At 39.3% G+C, this 25,162-nt stretch overlaps 1 protein-coding gene across 1 annotated transcript in view; it reads right to left on the bottom strand.

Moving 5' to 3' along the window:
* UBE3D (ubiquitin protein ligase E3D) overlaps window positions 1-20,945 on the bottom strand; it is a 78,413-nt gene extending 57,468 nt beyond the window's left edge. Inside the window, exons 1-8 of the mRNA XM_041412343.1 lie at window positions 20,730-20,945; window positions 20,200-20,402; window positions 18,157-18,247; window positions 13,720-13,951; window positions 9,243-9,312; window positions 6,777-6,846; window positions 5,838-5,946; window positions 614-783 (exon numbers count right to left, since the gene is read on the bottom strand). Coding sequence (XP_041268277.1) covers window positions 614-783; window positions 5,838-5,946; window positions 6,777-6,846; window positions 9,243-9,312; window positions 13,720-13,951; window positions 18,157-18,247; window positions 20,200-20,402; window positions 20,730-20,914 — 1,130 coding nt within the window. The 5' untranslated portion in view covers window positions 20,915-20,945. The remainder of the gene's footprint in view (window positions 1-613; window positions 784-5,837; window positions 5,947-6,776; window positions 6,847-9,242; window positions 9,313-13,719; window positions 13,952-18,156; window positions 18,248-20,199; window positions 20,403-20,729) is intronic.
* Window positions 20,946-25,162: the final 4,217 nt, after the last annotated feature.

Here is a 25,162-nt window from a genome sequence, read left to right as displayed (position 1 = left end):
AGAAAGCAGTAGATTATGTTTAAATCATACTTCATCACCTGCAAACATTGGAGCCACTGCTTAATCAGCATGCTCTTATCTTTGCTCTCCAACAGATAAAGGCTCTAACATGTTAGGCAGTGTATGTTTTTCATAATGTGGTACTCAAAGCTTGCTGAAATCAAATGTTTCCTTTAGGAGAGCTCCAGTACACTCAGACATATCAAAGAAAAACATGTTTATGACACTGTACTTGACTACCTTTGTTACATCTTCTCTTTTCCCTTGTCTCAGAACCCTGCTTCTTTTTGAAATAACTTCATCACTGGGCTGAAAGCAAATTAAATTTAAACACTAATACCTAAGTTACTGAGTGTGCCCTTACAAACAACAAAACTCTTCAGTCTATATTTTAATATTACAGTGCAAAAATCTAACAACCAGATTTTCTCTCTGGCTGTAATAGAAAGCAAACACTACTTATCTGGCATTTTGCTTAAAAAAAAATTTAAGAAATAGGCAAATTCAAGGCAGTTTATATGTGAGATTAAGACTGTCCAAAGAACATGAAAGAAACACTAATGCAAAGCAAATAAATAGCAGAATCTGAGTTTAAAGAAAAGGTTGTACTTACTCCTTATTTCTGCCTTGAATGCATGGCTGATAAAGGACTTTGAGAGCATTCCAGGTTCCCACTGGTCCAGAGCTAGGTGTAAGGATATCTCCAAACAGTGTAAAATCAATGTGGGAGGAGGAACTTCCTAAAGACTCTACCAGCAAGGTGTCAGAATTTAAAAGCCAGATCTATAAATGAAAAATAATTTAGTTTACTGTACATTACATACACTTCAATTTGTTATTTTACTGTGACCCTAAAGCAGCTGATACTGAAGCCACATTCTTACAAAGTTTCTAACAAAGCATTAACAGACATAAATTGATAGTTTATTATTTAGCAGAGTCTGCACAGCTTCTAGTGGAGAAAATAGGGTAATACCATACTGATTTATCAGCTGCCTCTTTTTGTGACTGTAGCACATTCCCTTTGGTAGGAACACAAGAAATAGTCCCAAGTAATCTCTTTCAGTACCACATGTATTATTTATCCAATTTCATAATTTTTTAGGTATTAGTGAAGCATATGGTGTTGAGCAACTGAGGGCTAAAGACAGGGAACTGAAAGACTGCCCACTGAAGTGCCAAAAATTGAGGATTTTTAGAAGAAGCATGGTGGTTATGATTATGTGGACCTAATACATGCAAGGAAAAAGAAAAATTAACATGGTCTAAAAGGCATGTTGGAATTTACAACCACTTGCAGCAGACCCTCACTTGGAAAATAAATATCAAATTTCATAATGGGACTTATATTCTTCAACCCTATTTGCTCACAGCAATTAGAGAGCTATTTACTGGGAAGAGTTGGGAGAAATCTGAACTTTTTGCATCCCATTATGGATCTTATTTAATCTTTGTGTGATTTGGTATCAGTGTTCAGACTTGGATCCAGGGCTTTCCTGCTAAACACCATACAAATAAGTCAGGTTTTCCTTAATTCACAGCCTGCAGTAGTCAAGTGATCCAGGTTAGCAATGGAAATCAATTTTTACAAATCTGGCACCTGTATGAAATGTTTATATATGAAATATTTATCATTGAAAATGGGATTTATACAGTGGTGCTCACTGGAGAGCAATCTTCTGCTTCTCATGATCTAATCAGCTTCAAGTAAAACAAGTTACATGATGTTATATAGCAGACACATGATATCCCCAGTGGAGGGGGAAAGCAGTCATTAACAGGACACATAGTATATGTTGTAATTGAATGCGACAGTCACAATTTATAAGAGCCCAAGGCTCAGAACATTACAGCAGAAGCTTCATAAAGAAGGAATGAGATATATTGATAAAGATATCTTGGGAGGGGATAGGAGGAGGAGAATCACTTTAGCATATGCACATGAATGATGACAAGCAACTGCACTTGGCTTTGCAAGTGGTTGTTCATCAGTTTTGCTCTAGTAACTCATTGTACACATTTATAGCCTAAACTGCAAAATATACCTCATTAGCTAGGACCATTACACAAGGTGCTTAAAGCCAAGTGCTGAAGAGGTGTTGGAAGAAAATGGTGCAGAAACACAGGACACTGCCAACACAAACTGAACAGAGTTTCTTCCTTTTGAAATTTCTAACAATTCTGTGCGGAAGGAGCTTCCTGGGATGCTTTTCAGCAGGGGAATATCTTTCAAACTAGAAAAGGGAACAATGTAGCAATAGCTGTCTGCTCCTTTCAGAATCCTTCTGCAATCTGCTGCAGAGAAAGCAACCAAAGCATTTCATTTGCAACACAGTCCATTTGAAAAGCACCTCTTTCTACACAAGTGACACATGTGGCATTTCACAATCGTGTTCTGGAACTTGTATGAATGTCTTTGTTTCACCAGCAACACAACAGATCTGTATTAATAATTTAACACACAATATAGAGAAAGTAAATGAATCTCTGGGCGTGGAAGGATTCCCAGCCATGAGCAAAATCAACTTCTGAATTACACTTCTTTAGGAAGCATTTCCATTCTTTTCTTCACGTATGGATTATTTTTTGATCTTGTTTTCAATCTGAGTGAACAATTGCTCACCCAGACTCAGTGTGTTGACTCTAAGAATTTTATACATGTATTTCTGGCTAAGAGTTTCATATTTTGAGCTCTGCTTTCAACCATGTTATTCACAATGTGCAATCTTTCCTTTCTTTGTACTTCTTTGTACAGCAGAGCTGGCCCAAGCAAATTCCTTCCACATGTACTCCAGTAAGAAAAGAAACTTTACAGAAAAATATATACATAAAGCATAGAATTCATTCACGGTGTCATTGATTACCTTTTCTGAAATGACAGAATGAGAAAAAAAGTGTTTGGGGGCTTGTTGATCTTCCTTTCATTGTTTTCTTTTGGTTTCAAATCATTTTGTCAAGAGACTTAAAAAGACATTCTTCTGGGAAAAGTGGCAACAAATCTACCCCAGTTATACTTCATGGGACTTGAACCAAACAGGTGAAATACCACAATTTAGACTCTGTGATCAGTTTCCCTGTGTCTCAGTCTGAGTTTTCAGCATCAATTTGTGGACAACTAAGCATCAATTTGAATTTAATATCGGTAAAAAACCCGCTAAATCTTTTATTTTAACTTGCTAGCTCTTTCTTAGCTGTTGCAGACATTACCATTACTTTCATCATCACACAGGTCACTAATGCAAACATCTTTCATTACAGCTATTTCATTCTCACACTCAGAGTGCTCAGGTAAAGATATCGTTTCCATGTATTTCACAAAGAAAAAAGCTCTCTGAGAGAGCTGGGCAGTTAAGTCTCAGCAAGGTTCTCATTATCTCACTGCTTGACCACTGCAATGTCCACCCCACCTCCAATCTCAACAAATGCAAATTGATTCTGCTCATGCCCTTCAAGACAGGGACAATAACCAGACTGACACGTTTCTCCTATTTTGTTATGTATTAATTTTTTTAGGATGTCGTCCCACTCCTCTCGGCTCACTCCTGAAATACAAGCTGCCTTATTTTCAAAACACTTTACAGTCTAATCCCACTTCAAAAAAACCCTTTCCTTCAATAGTGAAAGACTGGAGATAGTGTTCAAAGAGTCCAATCCACTGCACACTTTTTGACTTTCACAGATGTAATCTTTATGGGTCTTATGAGGTTGATCCCATCCATGAGATGAATTCCCTGTATCTATCCATTACTGCTTTCAAAGCTACACTTTTTTACAGTACAGGAAAAAGTAGGTATTGAGATGCTGTTATGCTGACCAATAATGTACCATTTTGCTTGTGTTCTTATCTCACTATCTTCTGTCCTCCTCTTATTCTCAGCTTCTAAGTCATGCAGCTACAAGACAGGGAACCCTTCAACAGTGGAGCAAAGAGAGGAGGCAAGTGATTCATAAATGTGAAGAGGGCAGAAATACAGTTAGGAGAAATAAGGATATCTGTATGTACCACTTTTACCCCCGAAACAAAGAAACTTTTTTTAACTGGCATCCTTTAAAAATAAATTTTAAAAAGCCCACCAATCTAAGTAGTATATAGCTTTAACAACAGAATACGTGTAACTTAAAAAATAAAAACTCATATTATGGTATGTGCAAACAACATAATTGGTAATGTTAAGTGATACATCCAGAGGCAATGAGGAAAATAAGTATACATATTATTTGTAGTTTAAAAAAATTTAAAAGACTTGTGAGAAACCTTAACCTTAATTATCACATACACAGTTTAAGCTGCGTACATGATACATGTATTCATGTAGGTAAGCACAAACACTGTGAACTAGAATCTTTGGCTCATTATCAAAACAAACAGCTGGTTCATGAAGCATCAGTGATGAGACTACCTGTGTAACTTGGCTGTGTGTTCACAGCCTCAAGCACCCACATTTTAGTGTTTAGCTATTGACAGTCATTAATATAAACAGAGCTAACATTATACTTGTGTCCACAAGGCCTCTGAGGCCTAAGACAACCCATGACTCCAGAACAGCAGTTGGTGTGTATACAGTAGCCAGAACCTCACCCTGGACAGGAGTAAGGACTTCCTGATGTCAAATACTTAAAAACACCTGCAAAAAACTAACAACTAACCAATATAAAGGAAAATATGCCAATCAGAAGCCAGTCCCTATCTAATTCAGCCTACTCCTCTAATTAATACATTGGCAAAAGTGCAGCTCGGAGCTAAGAGTAATGCTAATCTACCAAATAAAGTGATTTTTCTGTTAAAAAATAACAAGTTTGCTGTATCTAAACTACTAAACTTAAGCACCAGAACTTTACATAACTTGGGAACAGATAAGCTACAAGGGAAAAATCACAATGATTTTGGATGACTCCTCAATTATAATATATATAATTATGGATCTGCTTATGAAACCTTCATTTTATCATCACAGAACAGATATTTCTCAGTGATTGTATAAATGTTGCCTTGGCACTAAAATTTATTTAAAGGCAAATAAAAAAATATTCCCTTAGCATCTGGATGTTCCAAAATCACAGAACTTGGACAATGCATATATAAAAGAGTTTATATAATTACATTGCCTCAAAGTGCATTTATAAGTTTATCCAGGGCAGGAATCTCTACTCATGTATTTCTTTGTGTCTATGAATTATTTCTATAAACTGCAAAAATACAAACTCTATACCCATATCTAGTTTCGACATAAAAGGAAACATCTCTGGTTATAACAAGTGTACAGTATTAAGTTAACTCTTATCCATCTTAACAGTTTGAGGAATCTAGCTGTCACCACCTAAATATCAAGCTTAACCAAGTTTAACAGCATCAGAACATTAAGTATAATAGGCAATTTTATTTTTGTTTTCACTTCACTTCGCAATGCAATGTACTGACTACACTAATAGTCTGCTGACTTGAGACAATGCTTGTGAAAATTTGATTCACTTCTGGTGATTAAAGAGAAGAAGTGCTGGAGCAAGAAGGTGAAATATACATTAAAAAATTAAAACTTAAGCTTTCCATATTTTCTGCACACACAATAGTGTTATTTCTGCACAACTTATGGTGCATCTGCAGTACTTTCATTACTATATCAATAAAATTTCTACATGCACATCTAATTAGAGTAAAAACTTGTGGATATTCTTACTTGAACAGATGTACCTCAGAACCACTTCAAGGACATGAATTTGTTAATTTTTTCAAACATACATAATGAACACCAAAAAAATAATGAACACCATAAAAAATACATTTTAGGAACTGGGATACATGGGTTAATCTTCAGCACGATGAAGACTTAAAAACTTACCAGAATATAGGTTTTTCCATTATCTCCTTTTATGGTGAATCTAAATGTGCTTTTAGCAGAGGATAATTCCAAAAGACACTGAGCAACAATGCTTTGTACAAATTGAGACCTGTTTCAGAATTAATCACATTCTCATATATTTTCATAGCAACAACACAGACAGTCATTCATATCTATGCACTACAGGTAAATGAGTAACTCAAACTTCTTTTCCACTATATCCTACAAACACATTTTACTGAAAGAAGGGGCTTCTTTATCTTCCTCTCACTCACAATCAGAGAATTTTTTCTTTCCTGCAACAGGAATTTTTTAATACAACAGGATTCTAAATTGCTTGATACCCTTTATTTTGGCTGACAACAACTGTCAAATGCTGAATAGAAGCTTTTCCTCATTATATTTTACACATATGAAGACAAAGTTCAGAATTATGCATATGTTTCAAATAGAATTCCCAAAAAGAAAGAACTGTGATTAAGCCATTGTACATGATACCAGGTAGCTAGATCAAGTTCTGTTTCATCTTAGTCTTAAATTCAAACTGAATTACTTGAAAATTCAAAGCTCTCACTTTGAATTAAACATTTCAAACTTTACTTAATTTAACTGTACATGAAATAGGCTTCTGTTTCCATCATTAGTCACCAGACATTGTGCAAAATTAATTCAAAATAAAACAGTATTTTATTTTGGCTTATCACCTCAATAGTGAGACACTGACAAATTAAACAATCTCCTGCATCACACACAAAGATGAGCAAATAAAACTGCACGAGTGAATTCAGGCTACTTTGCCTTTACAATGCTTAATTTTGTGATTATATAAAATTGCACTCTGTTTTTATATGCAATTATTCAAGAAACTACAACATTAGAGCATTTCTAGCATCCTTTCTAAAACATATACTTGAGCAAATTATGCGATTATTTTGTTACCTTGGTGTTGGACTGAAACTTCTTTCAGCTGATTGAATAACCACCTCAGTGACATAATATTTAATGGTACCTAAAATGAAAAAAAACATTTTTCAACTATAACAGAATAATCAACTTATTCAGATTAGACTGTAAGTCACCATATCACTACACTAATCAAATATTTGTTCAGTAGTCAATTAAGAGGTGCAGCAGGCAATCATATTTTGCTTGGGTTTGTAGGAGTAGAAGCAACCATAACAAAAAACCTACACTGCCTGAAGAAAACTGCTCCAAGCTAATTACAAGATCAGCAATTTCTCATTCATATTGATCTTTGTTTAATGCTGGGAACAATCATCTTAAGAGCTCAAGCCAAACCTGAAAGATGAATTGAAAGAACTTTCCTAAAGCACTGAGATCAGCATAGCTTACATAAGTATTTTAGTACCCTCTGCTGCTTAGTAATGCTGCAGTGAATCACTAGAGACAGTTTTAATAACAGCTCACATGGGGGAATAATTTCCTTCTTTGCTCAAAGAGCAGAATGGAACTTCTTTCTGAAAATCACACTCACTCAACGTTAATACTGCATACATTCTGAATTTCAATGTAACTGTTCACCAAAAGCTCCACTAAGACAGCTTTTCACACTAAATGGAAGTGTTTGATGACATAATTTAATCCCCAGCAATGAAAGCAGGTCAAAGATGATGATATTGAATATCTAGGTCTGTACTGCAAATACAGCCTAACCAGAGGGCCAGCAAAACACATTAAGGGTCATAAATTCATTCCACTAAGCCTCAGCATGTGAACAACTGGAAGACTAATTTGGCCCACAAGTTTTAAGGACGGAAGGGTTTTACCTGATCTCTGTCCACACATACCATTAAAACTGGATGAAAGCAAACATTTCAGGAAGACAATCTGTTTTAAACCCTCCAAAGGCTTGGTAATCCCACCCCTTCTCTAGGTAAATGTTACGCTTTCTACATTATCTTCAGTGTTAGGAAGTTGTATTTTACCTCTAAATTTAATTAAGTCTTCTCCATGTTATGTGAGTTCCTGGAGACAGGAAGAAAAGACAGTTCAAGTCTCTCTAGTTCCTCAGCCATTACCCTGCGTAAGGATTTGCTGCTACTGCTACAAGGATATTGGGAATTCAGGAGATGTTTGCTTGCAAAGAGATAGATGCTGTGGTTTCCCAAGAAAAAACATAAGAGTATATGTGGATAGAGTTGGGGGAATCTCAAAGCTGAACCTGGTCTCCCACAGCTACACCACTCTAATCGTGCTTTATCTTCAAAACACTGATACCTGCTCACGAGGAAGCACCAAAGCATGCAAGTCAAATTTGCTCTCCAGTCTCTTTTCACAGAGATGGTTCTGCCTAGACTTACACTTTACATTTCTTTTGTTCTCTGAACTCTACCAAAATTTCCTGCACTACTGAAGAAACACAGCCAAAACAATGGATATCCTTTCTAACTTCAGCCAGGTGCAGAGTCCATACCAAATCCCTGCACATTGATAGTGTTTGCCTTTCCCCACTCCCACTGATCTATTACTCATGACCTTGTTATTCATGCTCTTTTTTCCAGCACTCCTTTCCCGAAGTCACATCTTGCTTTGTGGGCTTTCAAACATTGTACATTAAATTTGGTTTCATTAAAGCCTGTATTGTTCAGATCCCTGTACAGGACAATCAGAACATTCTGTAGCAGAAGAGACAGAAGACCTTCTGTCCTGTCTCACCTTATGGCGTTTCTTAAACAAGAAAAAGCTTTGCATTTTCTGAGACATTTTTATATTCACCAGATCTCTGAACTGAGGCAGGCTCACACTGACTGATGCAGTGGAAGAGAGGGAGGAAGAAAGAATGAACCCTGCTAATAACAGTCTTATCATTGCTTCTCTTCCAAGAATAGCTGAATTTTTAAAACAACCAGACACTCATCTTTACACCATCTCAGGTAAACCCTGCTGATCCAATATAACTACAGCTCTGAAACCAATAATCCCATCAACTCATCATTGGATGAGGATGAGACATTGCCTGTTTCTTTGAATAGGCTTCCTCCCTCCCCACAAAACCAGGCTGACTGTTAGCAATCTTCAGCTTCTAGCTGTGCGATCAAGTACTGAATTTACCTTTCACTTACTCTGTAGAACTGACAGAAAACCAAGCAACCTGTAATCTCTCCAATGGGATTCCTAATACACTGGAATCGTGCACTGAGTCTTCCAGAGGTTTGGAATTAGCCAAATATGCCACAGAAACAAGGATAATCAAAATTCCTGCTGAAAGTAAATTTCAAGTCTAACACTGGAAGCAACAACCTCATCAATTCCAGAAGGGAATGACACAAACACAAAGGAATTAACACTGCACATTATTGATAAACTGTTTTCCTTCAGTGTTTTTAACCTCCACTGTTCAATGGCTGATGCAGTCAAGTCTAGTTTTGTTTGGATATCTCATACCTGATGAAACTGTTTCTCCCAGTGTTGTCTTGCAGCGCTTACAAATTACTCTGGTATTTTCTTTTGACTTCTGTAGGATGAAAAAAAAAATTTAGATGTTACTCAGATATTCTGAAAAAGGAATGCATAGCTGTACCATAATTTACAGAGCAGTCAGGAAACTTGTTACTTTTTTCTGTCCTCTTTATGTTTACATGCACACATTTGCCTTCACTACTTCAGCTTTCTACACTTGCTTGCAAATTTCATACTAATTTTAAAATCTGGCAATATATCCACACAGCACAATGTAATGGCGGTAATGGCTAACAGGAGAATCTTGTAATATTGAATGCCTGGATGATAAAATAATAAGCTAAATTTGATTGTGCTAAGGGCAAAATAATGCATCAGAAATTAAGTACTCCATAACATATACGTAAAATAGTATGCTGCAATGTGACTACCATTACTCAGTAACAAGTTTTAGTAACAGTTCACCGTGGACAGTTTTATAGGAGTTGAATACCAGTACAATGTTCAGGAGAGAGCAGAAAATGTCTGCAGATTATTTTGAGTTACTAGGAAACAGCTGAAATACACAACAGAGCACGATATTCCAGAAAGGTGCAGTGGATTCTGTTCTTGAACAATCCTTCTCCCTCTATTCAAATAAATACAGAAAAGGTATTGACAAAGAATAACTGTCAGAAGCACAAAGCAGTTTCCATATGTAGCATGAAAATACATGTAACAGGAGAACATATGGAAGACAGAAAACTGAGGGCTATCATCCAGATACCTAAAATCACAAATGTTTAGGAAAAGCGAAACAGAAAAATACAAACATATGCCCTTATAGCTCATGCTATGAAATTCCAACCCTGTATCAAAAAACCAGGAAGGCATTTGTCACACAATGCATAATATAGGTTGGTACTCACTATAGGAAAGCATTTTTCATATTAAAAGTATAAACAAGTTCAAAAAGTCTTCATAAATTCAGAGGAAGCAATGTCATCAAGGGTCTATTAAAAACAAAAGATGCAGATAATACCTAGTTCAAGGAGTCTCTACACTCTAAATAAACATCACTGAATATTTGCCTTAGCTTTATGCATCTATTACTGCCCTTTGAAAAAGATCTTACTTCTAGATGAAATTTACACTCTTAGACTCCTACTAATTACAGTGTTAATATTTAAATTCAATACATCAAAAAAGCAAGCACAATTCTCACTTTAATCCAAAATCTAAACTTCAGAACTGGTTCTGTATGGGCTTATTAACCTGGGTGTAGCAACTAGAGCTCTGATCTGAAAGCAGTACATATATATATAACCTTAATGATGGTCAAAAACAGAGAATCAAACTAAGCCTGAGAGCTGACTATGTTGGAAGTACAGTCGCCTTGTTATGGAGATCAGGAAAATAATCTGATTCACATATATGCAGTTATCCCCTTTCCCAATTCCTACCTTGCTACTCCTCTCAAACATATGCAGTGAAATTACTTGCTAGTGTGAATAGCAAGGATAAACAGACAAGGTTTTGTGTATGCCAGTGTTTCAGACTGGTACAAATACCACATGGTACAAGTACACAGTACACACTACTTCCTTGAAAGCTAAAACTTGAGAATTTTTTTTTCTGACTATAGTTATAGGTGGTGACTGAGAACTGTGCCTAAAAAACACCACTAACTCGTTGTATCATGCTTCAGTGGAAAAAGGGATAGTTTTAGCTCAACTAATTAAAACAATTTATCTGTTTGACAACTTGCAGCTGCTGGCAATCTGCAGATGCAGGTGGATCACAAGCCTAATAGTTTCTGTTCCTATTCCTAAGGATCCCTGATATGGTGTCAGGAAAAATATTTTCCCCAAGAGATACTATTAAGATGCTGCAAGACCATGTGACATTTAAGAACTATGTTACACTGGAAGACTAATAGATGTGAAAAATATGTTTGCAATGGACGGATGCTGTCTTGGTCCCACTGGAGTCTGGAAAAGATTGTTTAAGCATCTCTAGTACATTCCTGCTACTATTTTGGTCATAGGCAAACACTTCCCAAAGAACTGCAATGCAATTTAAAAGGAACTTTCATACTGGGGCAGACTGCAACAATATTCTCTAAAATGAGAACATTTATGCCAATAGCAATCTGTCTTGCCTGTAACTTTCTATTACTCATATTATGGAGGAATTTTCTGCTTCAGTATGAGGGGTTTTTTTCCTTATTAGTCTAGCTTCTGCTGGATCTAACAGTTGTGCTCATTTGCTTGGCAACTGAGTGATGCTGGAAATAAGCAAACACAGAAATGAGAATTCATTGCAAGTGTGAAAAAAGGATTGGACACAAGGAACAAATTCTCAACTTCATTGCAAGTATAAGGAAGCAAACATGAAAACTCATCACACTAAATTACTATTGTATGCCTCTGACATAAAACAGCCTCCTCCCTCATTCAAAAGTTCTGCTGTTATCCTGGTTCAACCCCCATCTCCACAAAATCATTGTTCCACATCCTTTTATTATGTTTCTGCCTCCAAATCAATCCTTTACTCAAAAACATTCTCTTTGAACAAGAAGTGTGCAATATGAACTCCATGCGCCCTGCCTCTCCCCATATTTATTCCTGGTGTTCCAAGATCTCTTTTAAGACTACTGGAATGCGAGAATTCATTTTGGCAACCTCTGGCAGAGAGCATTGTCCTCTTGAAAATTTGGTATAATCTACTCCACCTCCTTCTTAAGGAAACTTAGAAGAAATAACTCCATTGTCACAGAGTTAAGACAAATTCATCTGCCTCTGCCATGCTGATACCCTTACAGTGCATCAGTCCTTATTTTCCTCTGTGCACAACCTGTTTTTCAAAGAACAATGGAACAAGAAACCAAAGGGACCAAGCCGCAAGCCTTGCGGATAGGAACAACAGGACAGAACTACTCCCCATGCAGAGGGGTTGCTTGGAGCACCGCACCAGCAGCCACTGCACTGTGAGAATCCTGGTGACTCTTCCTGGGGATAATACATATCACTATAAGCAGCAGGTAGAAGTTAGGGAGTCTGGCTCTCAAGAGATTAAACGTTTCATGCTGGAAATCTCTGCAGAATAAGCCATCAATTTCTACAGACACAAACCGCCAAGGCCGCAACGTAGACTGCTGTCATCATATTACAAAAGTTCCATATTGTTGTATCCTTATTTGTGAAAGTTTCATACCTTCTTGGTGTCTTCTCATGGGCAGCTCCTCAGAGCACTGACTCTCTCTTCCTCACCAAGTAGCCAACTGACTCAAGTTCCCTTCTCAACCAGCCAACCCACTCTTTTATAGCACTCTTCTCATTGGTCTCAGCTGTGGCCTGTTACAGTCAGGCCTGTTCCTAATCTTTGGTAACTGGCCCAGCTGCAACTCCTTAGGGAGGAGATTACTCTCTGAACTATCTTTATTTTCTTATATTCTAGCCCCCACAGTAGACAGTTTAATATTTTGTACTGGGAGAATATACAGCATGTGTAGGCTCAACCTTTTTCAGTATAAATATAGACAAGCAGCAGATTAACAGAAAAGGCTTTATGGAAATGTAGGTTTTGGTGAACTGAGTTCCTGGATGTTCTTCTGGCAGAAAAAAAGATCATTGCTTGAACTTTCATATGAGTGCTAGATGTCTGAAGAGAGACTGAACTGAAGACTGTCTTTCTTCATGGGTTTTATCCCACCACTGAAACATAAGCACCAACAAACGTTGATGGACAACAACAAATTTTGATGTTTCTTAGCCAAATGACAGCCTTCTTCCTGTAGACCTGCTTGATGAATTTATCTTAACCTGGAACACCTCCAAACGTCAACATGAAGAGCTATAATATGGGATGGCAGGCTCCTTTCACTGGACAGAGCAGTCAAATAAACTCGATTTCCTTACTATGCTTTAAGAACCTAAGTCAGCCACATCTAAACACAAAGCACACATTCTGACATTTCCAAGTTTTTCTAAAACTTAAAAAAAAAGAGAGAAAAAAAATCACACTCCTCTTTAATCATATTCATGATTATGCCTCAAGTCACAGTGCAAGAAAAACATTTGTTACTTCAATTTCCACCTCATTCTTTGCTCCACTACCCTTTAACAAACACCTAACCCATCACAGTTGTTATCTTACTGAATTCTGAAGTCCTTCATTCATGATAATTTTGGGGGAAAATATCTGGGTTTAGAACTACATAATTAAGTACCTTCTGTTTCTAGTACTAAGTTCTACTTGGATACTGAGGTCAGTATCAAGACTGTGGTGTGAGCTTTAGAAAATGTAAAATATAGCCTGGAATATTTTCTGGCTTCTGCACAGCTGAATGTCAAGAACTCCCTATGACCTTCAAAACTGCTCTGTAATACATAGAAAATAAATAAACTAGCTTAAAAAAGTACTTTACAATGAAAAAGCCCAAATAATTTCACCTAAGAACTATTTGAAGAGAATACTTTACCAAGTTGGAGCCACTCTGCAAAACATGGTGTCCAGCCTCTGAGCAGCACACAGGAGATTCAGGCACATGTGATTCACTTCTTAAATTCAACAGAAAAAAAGTGTCTCCAACAAAACAGTCACCATGCTGAGGGTGCAAAGTGCTTCTGGCAAAGGGGTCGGGGTGACAACACCACTCTTCAACTAAATCACTCCAGTTTTCACTCGGTAGAGGAAGAACTCTGAGAAATTTCCTTAGAGGGAAGAAAAGACAAATATTTCAGTTTTGTTATAATTCATTTCTAAGACACTTAATGATAGCTTAGGTTTCCTAAAAATAGTGGGGGTAGTATGGCATTTTCTCAAAAGGAAGTGCTTGACACTCCTTCCAGCCAAAGGCACTTTGGGTGAATTCTGAGAAAGCAATGGCTGAGTTTCCTGCCAAATCTGTGATGAAGCATTTCCCAAGGGTGAATCTCCAATGATTTTAAGGCAGAATTTGACACAGCTCTCTCTTGAATTACGTGGCAAAAGTAAAACAGTTCCACACAGTCATGAAAAATGACAAAGAGCATTTGCAATAACATTTATTATTACTTCTTGTACTTCCTCCCTTGCAGCAAATGTTGATATAAAACCAATAGAAACAGACTCATGCCACAGCAAGATTCAGATACCAGGCTTGAAAAAGTTAAAACCTGAAAAAAATACCACAGTACATCTTCATTTTAAAAATCCAAACAAACAAAACAACAAACAAAGGATAATTCAATCTTAATTTAGATTCAGATACTCAGCTCAAACTTTCAGAAGTCATACAAAAAAGGCAAATCCCTTTCTCCTGGGTAGCTGTATGGACCAAGGATACTGTTTCAGGAAAAACTACTCTGTTTTCATTATTAGTTATACTGGGTTTGAATTTTCTGCTCTCTGCCTAGTTTCCTTGAATGGTTACCCTATTTCTTCAGCTGTCACCTGAAATCTTCACCAGAGTTTCTTGATTCTACTCCTTACTTAAAACTTGCAAATACAACTTTGCTTATGGTGCTACTTTGCAAATAAAAACACAGCTGCTAAGCCAACAGTTAGGCATTCTCCCTTTCCTGCAGTTCCCAGACCAATATTTTCTGAAGATGTCATTTCTTCCCACTGTAGTTTTTTGGCCCTTTTAAATTGTTCGGTGGGTGAAAGAAAAATGTTTTATAAAAAAAAGCCCTTTTTATCTAGATAGACAATACATTTTAAACTCTGCTTGCTCCACCTGCAGATGAAAGTTGGAATAACTGATCCTCTGATGCAGCTTTACCAAAACTAAGTAAGATCACCACCCAGGCACTACCCATGTGTGTCTTCATTTTCTTTGGTCTTATATATTGTTTGAGATACTACTCAATTCTGACAAAGTGACAATTCAGTTCTGATGTTGGTCTCATAACTGATTCTTCATCAGCCTTTACAATTAGTTCCAGTGCCTGGACTCACATTGAAAAAAAAGTATTCTTGTATTGTTTTTTACACAAAAGTAACAAAAAGCTTAGCAATGTTCTTACAAGGGAAAAAAAAAGACAGACATTACCTTAAGCTGCAGACTCATGCTGTCGTGTTTCATTAAATCAACCTTTCTTTACTCTCACAGTCTACAGCATAAAGACTTCCACTTCTTTTCCAACAAAAGCAGTTTTTCCAACCACTAGGAATTTCCTAAACAAACTCCTCCTAACTCTGAGCTATACAGAAAATATTTCCACTGTATTTTAGGCTTTTGCCACTCATGAGTGGGAAGCCATATCCTGGGTCACTAGAACTGGAAAAATGTAACACTAATAAAAATGGAGCATCCCTAGAAAAACAAACAAACAAAACCAACTTGAGGCTACTAAATAACATGATAAAACCTAGAAAACAGAGTGACTTATCTCTCCAAACTTGCTCATAATAACTGAGTTTGTACTTGCAAATAGCCACCTAGGCTGCCTTCACAGTCGGAGAGCAACAAACAATTCTTAGATTGGTATCTTTAGGAGTCGCTTTCTCCTGCAAGTGTCTCATCTAGCCAGGCTAAATCTCCTGCTGTAGACAGTTCCCAGATTCCCAGATTCCAGCCTGGGAAAAGAAGGTAATTAACTTATTTTTTAAAAGTTTGAAGTTTAGCACTAGTCTATAAGAGCCCTGCCATAAGGATATAACTCTTAAATGATCTTCCAGGCTAAGGTAAGTATTTGACCATAGAGACCCCTGTAAAACTGGATTAAGAAAAGTAATCCCAAATGTCATTATTAACTAATATCCAGTAATACCATTCTGTCTACTGAAAATACTGAAAACTGGAAGTAAAATGCACTTTAGACTTTTAAACATATGATAACTATTCAGTTCTATCAGAGAAAAACAACTGGATTTCTCTAACTGCAGTTTCCCTTATTTACCTGTTAAAAAAATCTTGGGACAGCCCAGCTTGTCAGTTAAATGTCAGGCTTAACACTACTTATGTAGGGAAAGTGCAATTAGATTTCCCCTGCCATGAGTTTTTCCATGGAATATTTGTGCAGTACCAATTATTATTTGCTACATTTAGTCTCTCCTGTTCAGCTGATAAGGGGAGTGATAGAGCAGCCTTTAAGAATGTCTTCATGACAGAAATAAAGTCTTAAAGACTTATTTTATATATGAGGTACGCTCAGCCAAACTGAAAGGAGAGAAATAATAAAGAAAGTATACATATTTTTTTGCAGCTCTTGCATGATGAAAGAAAAAAAAAATGTAATAATTTTCTCTAATGTGTGTAATGTGAAGGCAATGGAAAAGAATGAAATACCCTAACCCTAACCTCTGAAGAGCTATCAGATTTATGGAAGGAAACAGACTGAGGCAGAGGATTTCAGAAAATGTAAATTTTTGTTAAACTTACATTTGACCATTCCTAGCACATTTCTTAATCTAACTTTTAAAAGGAAGACTTCCTATGAAGTCATTAACAGCAAAAAAATAAGCTTTAGAATAGGTTTGGGGTGGTTTGTTGGTTTGGTTTTTTCCTTTCATTTTAACCTAGATGTCTCTTGCTTCGACTGAAGATTACTGGCAATTTCTTTGCAGCAACTTCCTAAATATTGGAAAAATCTTATGTCTTCTCCACAACCTTATCTACACTAAAGCCCATTTATTTCAATTTCTTCTTAAAGGTATGATTTTCTAGATCTCAAGTGTTTCTTATTACAGACCCTAGCCTAGTAATTCAGACTTTAATATGCTCTCTTTCACACCATTCTGCAATTTCCCTTCAACCCTTCCACCTCTGCTGTCACTGTCATACTTAATTCTTCCTGGAGAGAGGAACACGTGAATTCTGTAGCTAGAAGTTATGACTATGCTACTCTATCTTCCTTTTGGAAATGCTGGAACAGAATGTGTTGGATACACTTGCAGCTCCACTTTTCTACTTATGTCTTAGGTTTTTTTAGTGGCAACATTCAAGGGGCTCATAGGCTTCCTGCAAGGAGAAATGCCAAGTGAAAAGGCATGGACATGCATTCTTTTTCCTTTCTCAAAAATTCTGCTTGTGTCACATTACAGGAAGTAGAACCAAAAGATTTAAACTACATGCATATGAATTTGACGTGCTGAAATTCAGGAAAATTCCCACTCAGAAATGCAAATATAAACATGCAACATGTTTTGAAAGTAAATGTTACTGACTAGAAATTAGAAGTTCCACTACTTTACAAATGTATCAAAATAAGAGTTACTCCTAGACTTTCTGATGAGACTTTTCAGAAGAGAAAGTTAAGAAATCCTCATTCGGTTACATTCAGCTAGCCATAAATCCATACTTATGACAAGAAAGTAACAGAAATTTAGAGAATGAGACATATTTCTATTACTGTTTTGAGTATTAGGAGCCACACAGATCATAAAAGGCTGTAAGTGCACCTCTATAAAATTCTTATATATTCAGCTGAAGCTGTCAAAATTGCTCATCAGAAGAGCAATGCAGCACCTTTTTATTAAAATTCTCACTCACTCTGCAGACTTTTTAAGGCACAGAGATAAGGACGAGTCACACAGCTAAGACACAGCTCCTGTTTCCCAAATTTAGCATCCCTGAACTATGTGCAGGCAGGTTTTGCTTAAAAGATAAAAGGAAGCTGTGGTCAATATCCCCATTCTGAGCAGCCACTTTATAATTACAGCATGATGACTGAAGGAAATTTATAAGAGACTGAAAAGAACTGAAAAGGATACCTGAAATACAGAGGAAGAAAGAAATCAAGGAGCAAATGAATAAACAGCTAAAAACTGCTTCAGGTAATTTTGCTTTTTGTCATCAGCAGTGCTTCAAATGTGTTCTTGTCTATCAGTTTTAAAATAAATACCTTTTGGCTGTCTCAAAGTACACAAAATAACATGAATACCAATCACTATGGCATTTATTGCTATAAATACAAGACACTGCAGTACTCACCGGTCGTTCACTACGATGTCACCACAGGACTGACAGTGAAAGATGTAGTTATTGTTGGGTTTCAGGCTTTCTCTCAAAGCAAAAACCACATCTATAGATGGAAGGAAATATATTAATCTTCAAAATAGTGTAAAATTTTCAGTCACTTGTACAAAAAAATCTTGCCAAATACCTCAAACCAAGAAGGATAAATCTAACAGACAGAGAAAAAGGCTGACATTTTAAACACAACCTTAGTTTTTTTAAAAGCAAGCATTTAGATTCAGGAAAAACTTGTAATCTCCACCTCATGCCCCATTATTACTAAGTAGGAACTGTATATATGAATAATTATTTTCAAGGTGGAAATCCTCTTCAGAAGGGGAGCTGATATATTGATATAATTGCAGAGATTATAGAAATCAAAATTCAATGCCACTCTTTTGTAAAGATATTTCTGATAATCAGTGTATCTGCAATATGAGGGGACACACCAATATGTAACACAAATAGTCAGGATGAGGAGCAGGGTCAGACACTAGTTTCACATTTTCAGGCAGGTAAGAAACCAACCACTGTGGAACTGTTTCAGGAAAAGATAGTGAGCAACGGCCTCTGCAGGCCAGGAAAGCAAAAATGGTCTCACAAAAGGCAGCTCAAACAACTTCTCCAAAGTAAAAAAAAAAGTTTATAAAAGTCTCCCCAAATTATCTGACAACATTAATTGGAAGAAAAGTAGAACTGTAAGCCTACGCATGAATATGCTTTGCATCAGCCACTTTCTCATACTTAAGAATCAAAGTTTACTCTCAGCACTGACAATCAATATTTGAAATTTAAGACTCAACCACAAGAGCAAAGTACTATTAAATGTTCCAGAATTTCAACTATCTTGCATAATAATATAAAATATCAAAGGTTAACTAAGACTGTCCAATATACATGTTGATTACCACCTGGTTCACATACTTATTTTTCACTAGCATGACTTTCCAAGGTTGATTTTTAAAAGTTCATCACTGGTCTTTTGAAACATGTCTCTTTAATAGGACACATTAAATAATTTTAGTATAACTGAGCTGTCAAAGCACATGCATAATTACAGATTAATGTACAGATGCCATCTCAGCATGCCAACAGAGTATTCCAATGTGTTTTTGGTGCTGCATTACTGTATAATACATATTTTATCACCCTTTTCTGCTTTAAAAACTCAGAATGGCAATTTCGTGTTATTTAATAGGTCTTTCTGTGACACATCATATGAAATGAATCTAAACATATTGAGCTTGGATGCCAAGATGAAAGAAAGCAATAGCTGTACTACCACGCCTTCTATTTATTGCAAACACATCCTAGACCTGAATTAGCACCATGGAAGTAAAGGAGGTAACTTTGCACATGTTACCTGTGACATTAACCTCTGAAACCCCACCTGTGAGAATGAGTCCCAACACAAACCCTTTACGATTAAGTGGTCAGGGATGGACAAGCATAATCGTTGCCTGGATGAATGAGATTACTCCATTACTGACAGGATGGGGAGTAATGGGTACAAATGGAAAGAAAGGAAGTTTAAGTGAGATATTAGGAAGAAATTCTTTACAGTGAGAGTGGTGAGGCACTGGCACAGGCTGCCCAGAGGGGCTGAGGGTGCCCCAGCCCTGGCAGTGTTCAAAGCCTGGAGCAACCTGCTCTAGTGGGACACATCCCTGCCAATGGCAGCGGGCACTTGCGACTAGATGATCTTTAAAGTCCGTTCCAACCCCTTGGCATTTTATGATTCTATGATTTTCAGCGACCAAACGCAGAATAGGAGAGAAAGAAAATCACTTTGAAGTACTATGGGGAAGCACGGGTGGGGGGAACTGTGAGCAGATCCCAAACACACGGCTTTTCCCTTTCATTACGTCATTTTTGCACTTTCAGTTTCTAAACTGACAATCCCAGAAGGCGTTTGCTCTACAGAATCCACACTTCACAACCTCTCTCAGTAAAACCGGCCACGTCCCGGGTCACCCTCCCGCGTTTGCCAGCTCCTGCCCTGTCCCGCCCCGCCCTCACCGGCGGCGGGCGGCGGGCGGCGCAGGCGCACGCGCAGGTGCAGCCCGTCCCCGCGCAGGCGCCGGAGCCCGCGGCACGAGGACGGCGCCAGGCTGACCCCTGCCGGCAGCGCCGCCGCATCGCAGCTCCCGCCGCTCCTCACTTCCAGGGAATCCGCACACACCGACACCTCCACCGGCGCGCTGGGGAGCTCCGCCGCCGCGCTGCGGAGGAAAAGCAACGGGTATGCCTCGGGAAGGAGCTGTCGGGGTGCGCTGCTGCTTTACACAGGCCGGCCCGCAGCTCCCCCGCAGCCGCAGTCGCGCCCCGAGATCCATGCGGTGAACGAGGAGCAGCCGAGAGAAACAATCCACCGTTCTCAGGAAAAATTTATTTGCACAGTAGTGCCGAACCGAACAAGCAGGGGGAGGCGTCCGCACACAACCCGGTCCCCGCGCTGAAGGCTAAGGACGCCGAAAGCCAGACCCGCCGCGCCCCCCGGCTGCCCCGCACGGCCCGAGCGGCGGCGGGCGGCAGCGCCCCCGCACTACCGGATAACCAGCAGCGCGCTCTGCGTGGCCCGCCTGATCTCCATCAGGAACGCTCCCGCCATGCCGGCACCGCGCAGGAAGCGGCCGCTGTCCCGCCGGCGCAGGCGCGGCGCCGCCGCCCGCCCGTCACAGCGCCGCCTGCGTGGAACCGTGGAGTCCCCAAGCCGCATCACCCGGCGCTGCATTCGGGCGCCTCCTGAACGCTGCCAGGGATGGCGACTCCACCACCGCCCTGGCAAATCTATTACAGTCCTTGACCGCCCTAGCGGTGGAAAATATTTTTCTCATGTCTAATCTGAACGTCTCCTGTCTCAGTTTAGGGGCATTCCCGCTAGTCCTGTCCCAGTAGGCAAGGCAGAAGAGACCGGCTCCCAAAGCTCCTTTCAGACAGCTGTAGAGAGCAGTGAGGTCCCCCCGACCCTCCTCGAGACAAAACAACCCCAGCTCCTCAGCGGTTCCTTGTAAAACAAGTTTTCTAGAGCCTTGTTTCCCTTCTCTGGACGCGCTCCAGGACATCAATATTCTTTTTAAACTGAGGGGCCCAGAAACTGATCACAGCACTGGAGGAGCGGCCTCACCTCTGCGAAGCGCAGAGGGACGATCACTGCCCTGCTCCTGCTGGCCACACTATTCCTGATACAGGCCAAGATGCCACTGGCGTTCTTTGCCACCTGGGCACGCCGTATCCTTCTCCGCTGAGCAACTCCCAGGTCACTCCTCCCCAAGCCCGTAGCACCGCACGGCGTTGCTGCGATCCAAGGGCAGGATCCAGCAGCTCGGCCCGAAGGTGCCCTGGGAGGCAGTGGCGGGAGGGTGTCCCGGGGTCCGCTTCGCCCGCCGGCTTGGCCGCTGCTGGCCGTAGAGTCAGGCCCGGGGCACAGGAATGAGTCCCATGGGGTCCCGAGCCCCAAGGTCCAGGTCTGCCCAGCCGGCTGGTCTCACGCGGTTCACAGGAATGAGTCCCATGGGGTCCCGAGCCCCAAGGTCCAGGTCTGCCGGGGTCTTCTTATGCCCAGTCTCTTCTGTGTCAACATCGGGCTGTCATCTCCTGCTTTCCTGTTTTCCGCCGGGAGGAGCCTGCGTTTGTTCCTATGCCCAGTCTCTTCTGTGTCAACATCGGGCTGTCATCTCCTGCTTTCCTGCTTTCCTGTTTTTCGCCGGGAGGAGCCTGCGTCTGTTCTATGGGGCACCTCCCCACAGGAGCTGTGGGGTCTGCCTGGGGGTGTGCGCTCCGGATTCGTGGCCAAACAGGGCTGATAATAAACTGCTGGTTTAGCTGTTGCTGAACAGTGTTTGCACACTGTTAAGGCCTCCTCAGTGCCTCACTCCATACCACCCAGCAAGTAGGCTGGAGGTGGGGAAGAGCCTGGGGCAGGGGGAGAGATCATACAGCTGACTTTAATCGACCAAAGTGATGTTCCATGGCATATAACATCACTCGTGGCAGTAAAAACTCAGGGCATAGTCTTTCCAAAGTGGCCATTGCTCAGATACTGAAGACTGAACATCAGCAGTCTTCTTGTGGAAGGTGGTGAGTGATTGTCTGTATGTTTGGGGGGATTTTTTGTTCCTATTTCCCTCATCCACTAAAACATCATTGTCTTAACATTGTGTTAACAATGGTTAACATTGTCTTAACCCACAGTTTTCATGCTTTTGCTCTTCTGGTTCTATCCCTGAGCTAGCAGCTGGCTGGGGTCACCCCATCATGACCACAAAGTTCAGTCTGCACAGAAGCCTCTGCTGAGACAGGGGCAGGATCGCCAGCACTGGGGACTGTGTCCTGAGGCACCACTACTCACCTCCTGCCTTGTGAAAAAAACCCTTTCCACCCTTTCTTGCAGCTTTACAAGTCTTTCTGAATTTCTCCCAATCCATGTGCACCCAGCTCTTGAATGCTGTCACATTGTACTCATAGCAAACAGGCTCTCAACGCAGGCAGCTGCTGCTCATGGGTGAGGTTTTCTACTGCCTCTCATGAGATCTTTTATCAAGAGACTGTAAGTCCATCCTGATACGCCTGTGTGACTTTCCCTTACCTTATGAACACTGTCACCACTGCACACTTCGTCCAGGATGCTGTGTAAGAAGTTGATGTTCAGTATTCAACGACACCAAGGAAAGAAACTTTCACTTTGAGAAAAAAGGAGTATTTCTGCAATGTTAGAAGTGTTTACTTTTTAAGAAGTCACAAGACCCTCTGTGGCTGCAGAGAGTTATTTGAAAACATGATCTGCAAAGCTTCAAAAAAATAGCAAAATTTGCACAGCTTACTTTTATAGCAATATATTATCAAAGACAGGATTATAGTGAAATAATCTTAGTCCTTGGAGTTATCAAAACCAAGTAGGAGAATCCCAAAGAAGAAAACAGTGTAGGGTTAGATTTTGTGGGGAAAAAAAATACAGCAGGCAATAGACAGTTTCAATGGAGTTATTTTGTTGTTTTTTACAAAGCATGAATTTATTGAAGTATTCTAAGATGGGATTGTACTGTCTACATGCTGTTCTGAGTGTGGTGGTGTAGGATTTTGTTGTTGTTTGTTTCCATTTTTTTTAAGGAAGAAAAATAATTAGTCCACATGGTGGATTTCATTTCCAATTACTTCACAAACAAATTTATATTGTGAACTAAATTGTTGTGGACAAGTAGGTCATACGTCAAACATAAACCCCATGTAATTATAGGAGAATTGACTCCTAGTATTAGGGCCTTTGATGTTACAAAGGCTTACCCAAAGCTACAAAGTTATAAATAATCAAGTATTCACAGGGCGTGAGCCTCACTTATTCAAAATTATCTATTACAGGTTTCTCACCATTTCTGCTGTGAAATAATTACAGAGAAAGGAAGGTAAATTTCCTACAGAGCAAGTGCACCTAACATCAGTGCTACACCCAGCCCAGTATTTTGACTCCAACATCACTAAAACAAGGTACTAATAAGGAAAAGCTCCATAGTGTGGTTGTTTCCAGGTACTTCCCCTGTGGGTAGATCCCTACCTAATTCCTTCAGTGTCCACTTATGGATGTGTTTGTCGTCAATATGAATAATCTATCCTTCAACCTACAGCTAGTGTCCAAGTCCCCAGCCTCTGGTGCCAAAATGTTCTAGAAGTTTTCTGATTTGCAGAAAAGAATTTTCTGTGCCTCCTCATTCTCATACTGTGGGGTTTGGTTAACAACAACTTTGTTGCCTTTCATAATTTTGTAGAATTTGATCAATCCTGTCCCCTGTCTTCTCTCTCTGCATCGAACAGTCACAGTCATTACTGCTTTTGCTGTAATATAGCAGTGACATCTCTCCACGGTGCCTTTCCCAACTTCTCTACATTCCTCTTGAGCTGTGAAGACAAGAATTGATGCCGTAATCAATCTGAGGCTGCACCAGCCTTTTACACAGCAGCCAAACAACTACCTCTGTCTTGTTCTCAATATTCTTCCCAACGACATACAATGTTTTTTTGATTGCCACTGCACATATAGTCGATGAGGCAATTTGAAAGAAGTGTTTTGGAGCTCTGAGCTGTAACTGCCACTACTAAATTCAGCACAAGGGAAGCTTAGAAATCCAACCGCTCTGCAATGCAGTAGCATGTGAAAGCACATGGTCAGTTATGGACAGTCACCTCCCCTCTGTGAAGTTCACCACTCTTAAATAGCTCCACAACAAGGGAAGCTTAGAAATCCAACCGCTCTGCAATGCAGTAGCATGTGAAAGCACATGGTCAGTTATGGACAGTCACCTCCCAGCTCCACAAGCATGACCAACCTAGTTAACAATTACTTCTCAAAGGCATTTATAAGTATCTTCAAAGAAAAAAAATTAAGTGTGCCATTTTAATGAAAATACATGACATGTAGAGTAATACTTGATGCTTCAGAAAACCAGTGGAAATTGTCAGCTTTCCAGAAAGTAACTATTTTTCATGTACTGATTCCTGGTATAGTTGAATGAGAAAAGGAATTGCATTTACTCTTTATTATTATCCCAAGTCTGGAGAATAAAATTAGACTTCATTAAATATTGGCTGGCAACATAAGTCACTGAGTAGAAGACTTATTATGAGATTTTCCCCTGGCAATATTTTAGAAATACTTGTCCTCAGACAAAGCCTAAAATATTAATCATGTAAGCTGAACACACTTTTTTTTTTTTTCAGTTACTCAAGTAATTTATAACCATAAGCTCTGTTTGCTATTATGAAGCTTGCTTAAATTTGAGAACTGTAATGATGACTTAAAACTAAATAATTACAGTCTAAGAGCTTTATAGTACCCTTTATACTGGGGAACTGGCCAGTTGAAAAATCACTCCTGCAATGCAGTAAAAAAAAGTCCTTTGAATACCATCCGTGTGGGCACCCGTACACTTCTATGTGTAGTAAGGACCCAAGTGTACTAATCACAAGAAATTTTAGAAAATTCCCAATA

The sequence above is a fragment of the Onychostruthus taczanowskii genome, unplaced genomic scaffold, assembly GCF_017590055.1.
Source record: "Onychostruthus taczanowskii isolate IOZ18803 unplaced genomic scaffold, ASM1759005v1 scaffold39, whole genome shotgun sequence".
Classification (NCBI taxonomy): domain Eukaryota; kingdom Metazoa; phylum Chordata; class Aves; order Passeriformes; family Passeridae; genus Onychostruthus; species Onychostruthus taczanowskii.
Note: the sequence above shows the minus strand (reverse complement) of the source record. Positions and strands in the feature narration are given on the sequence as shown.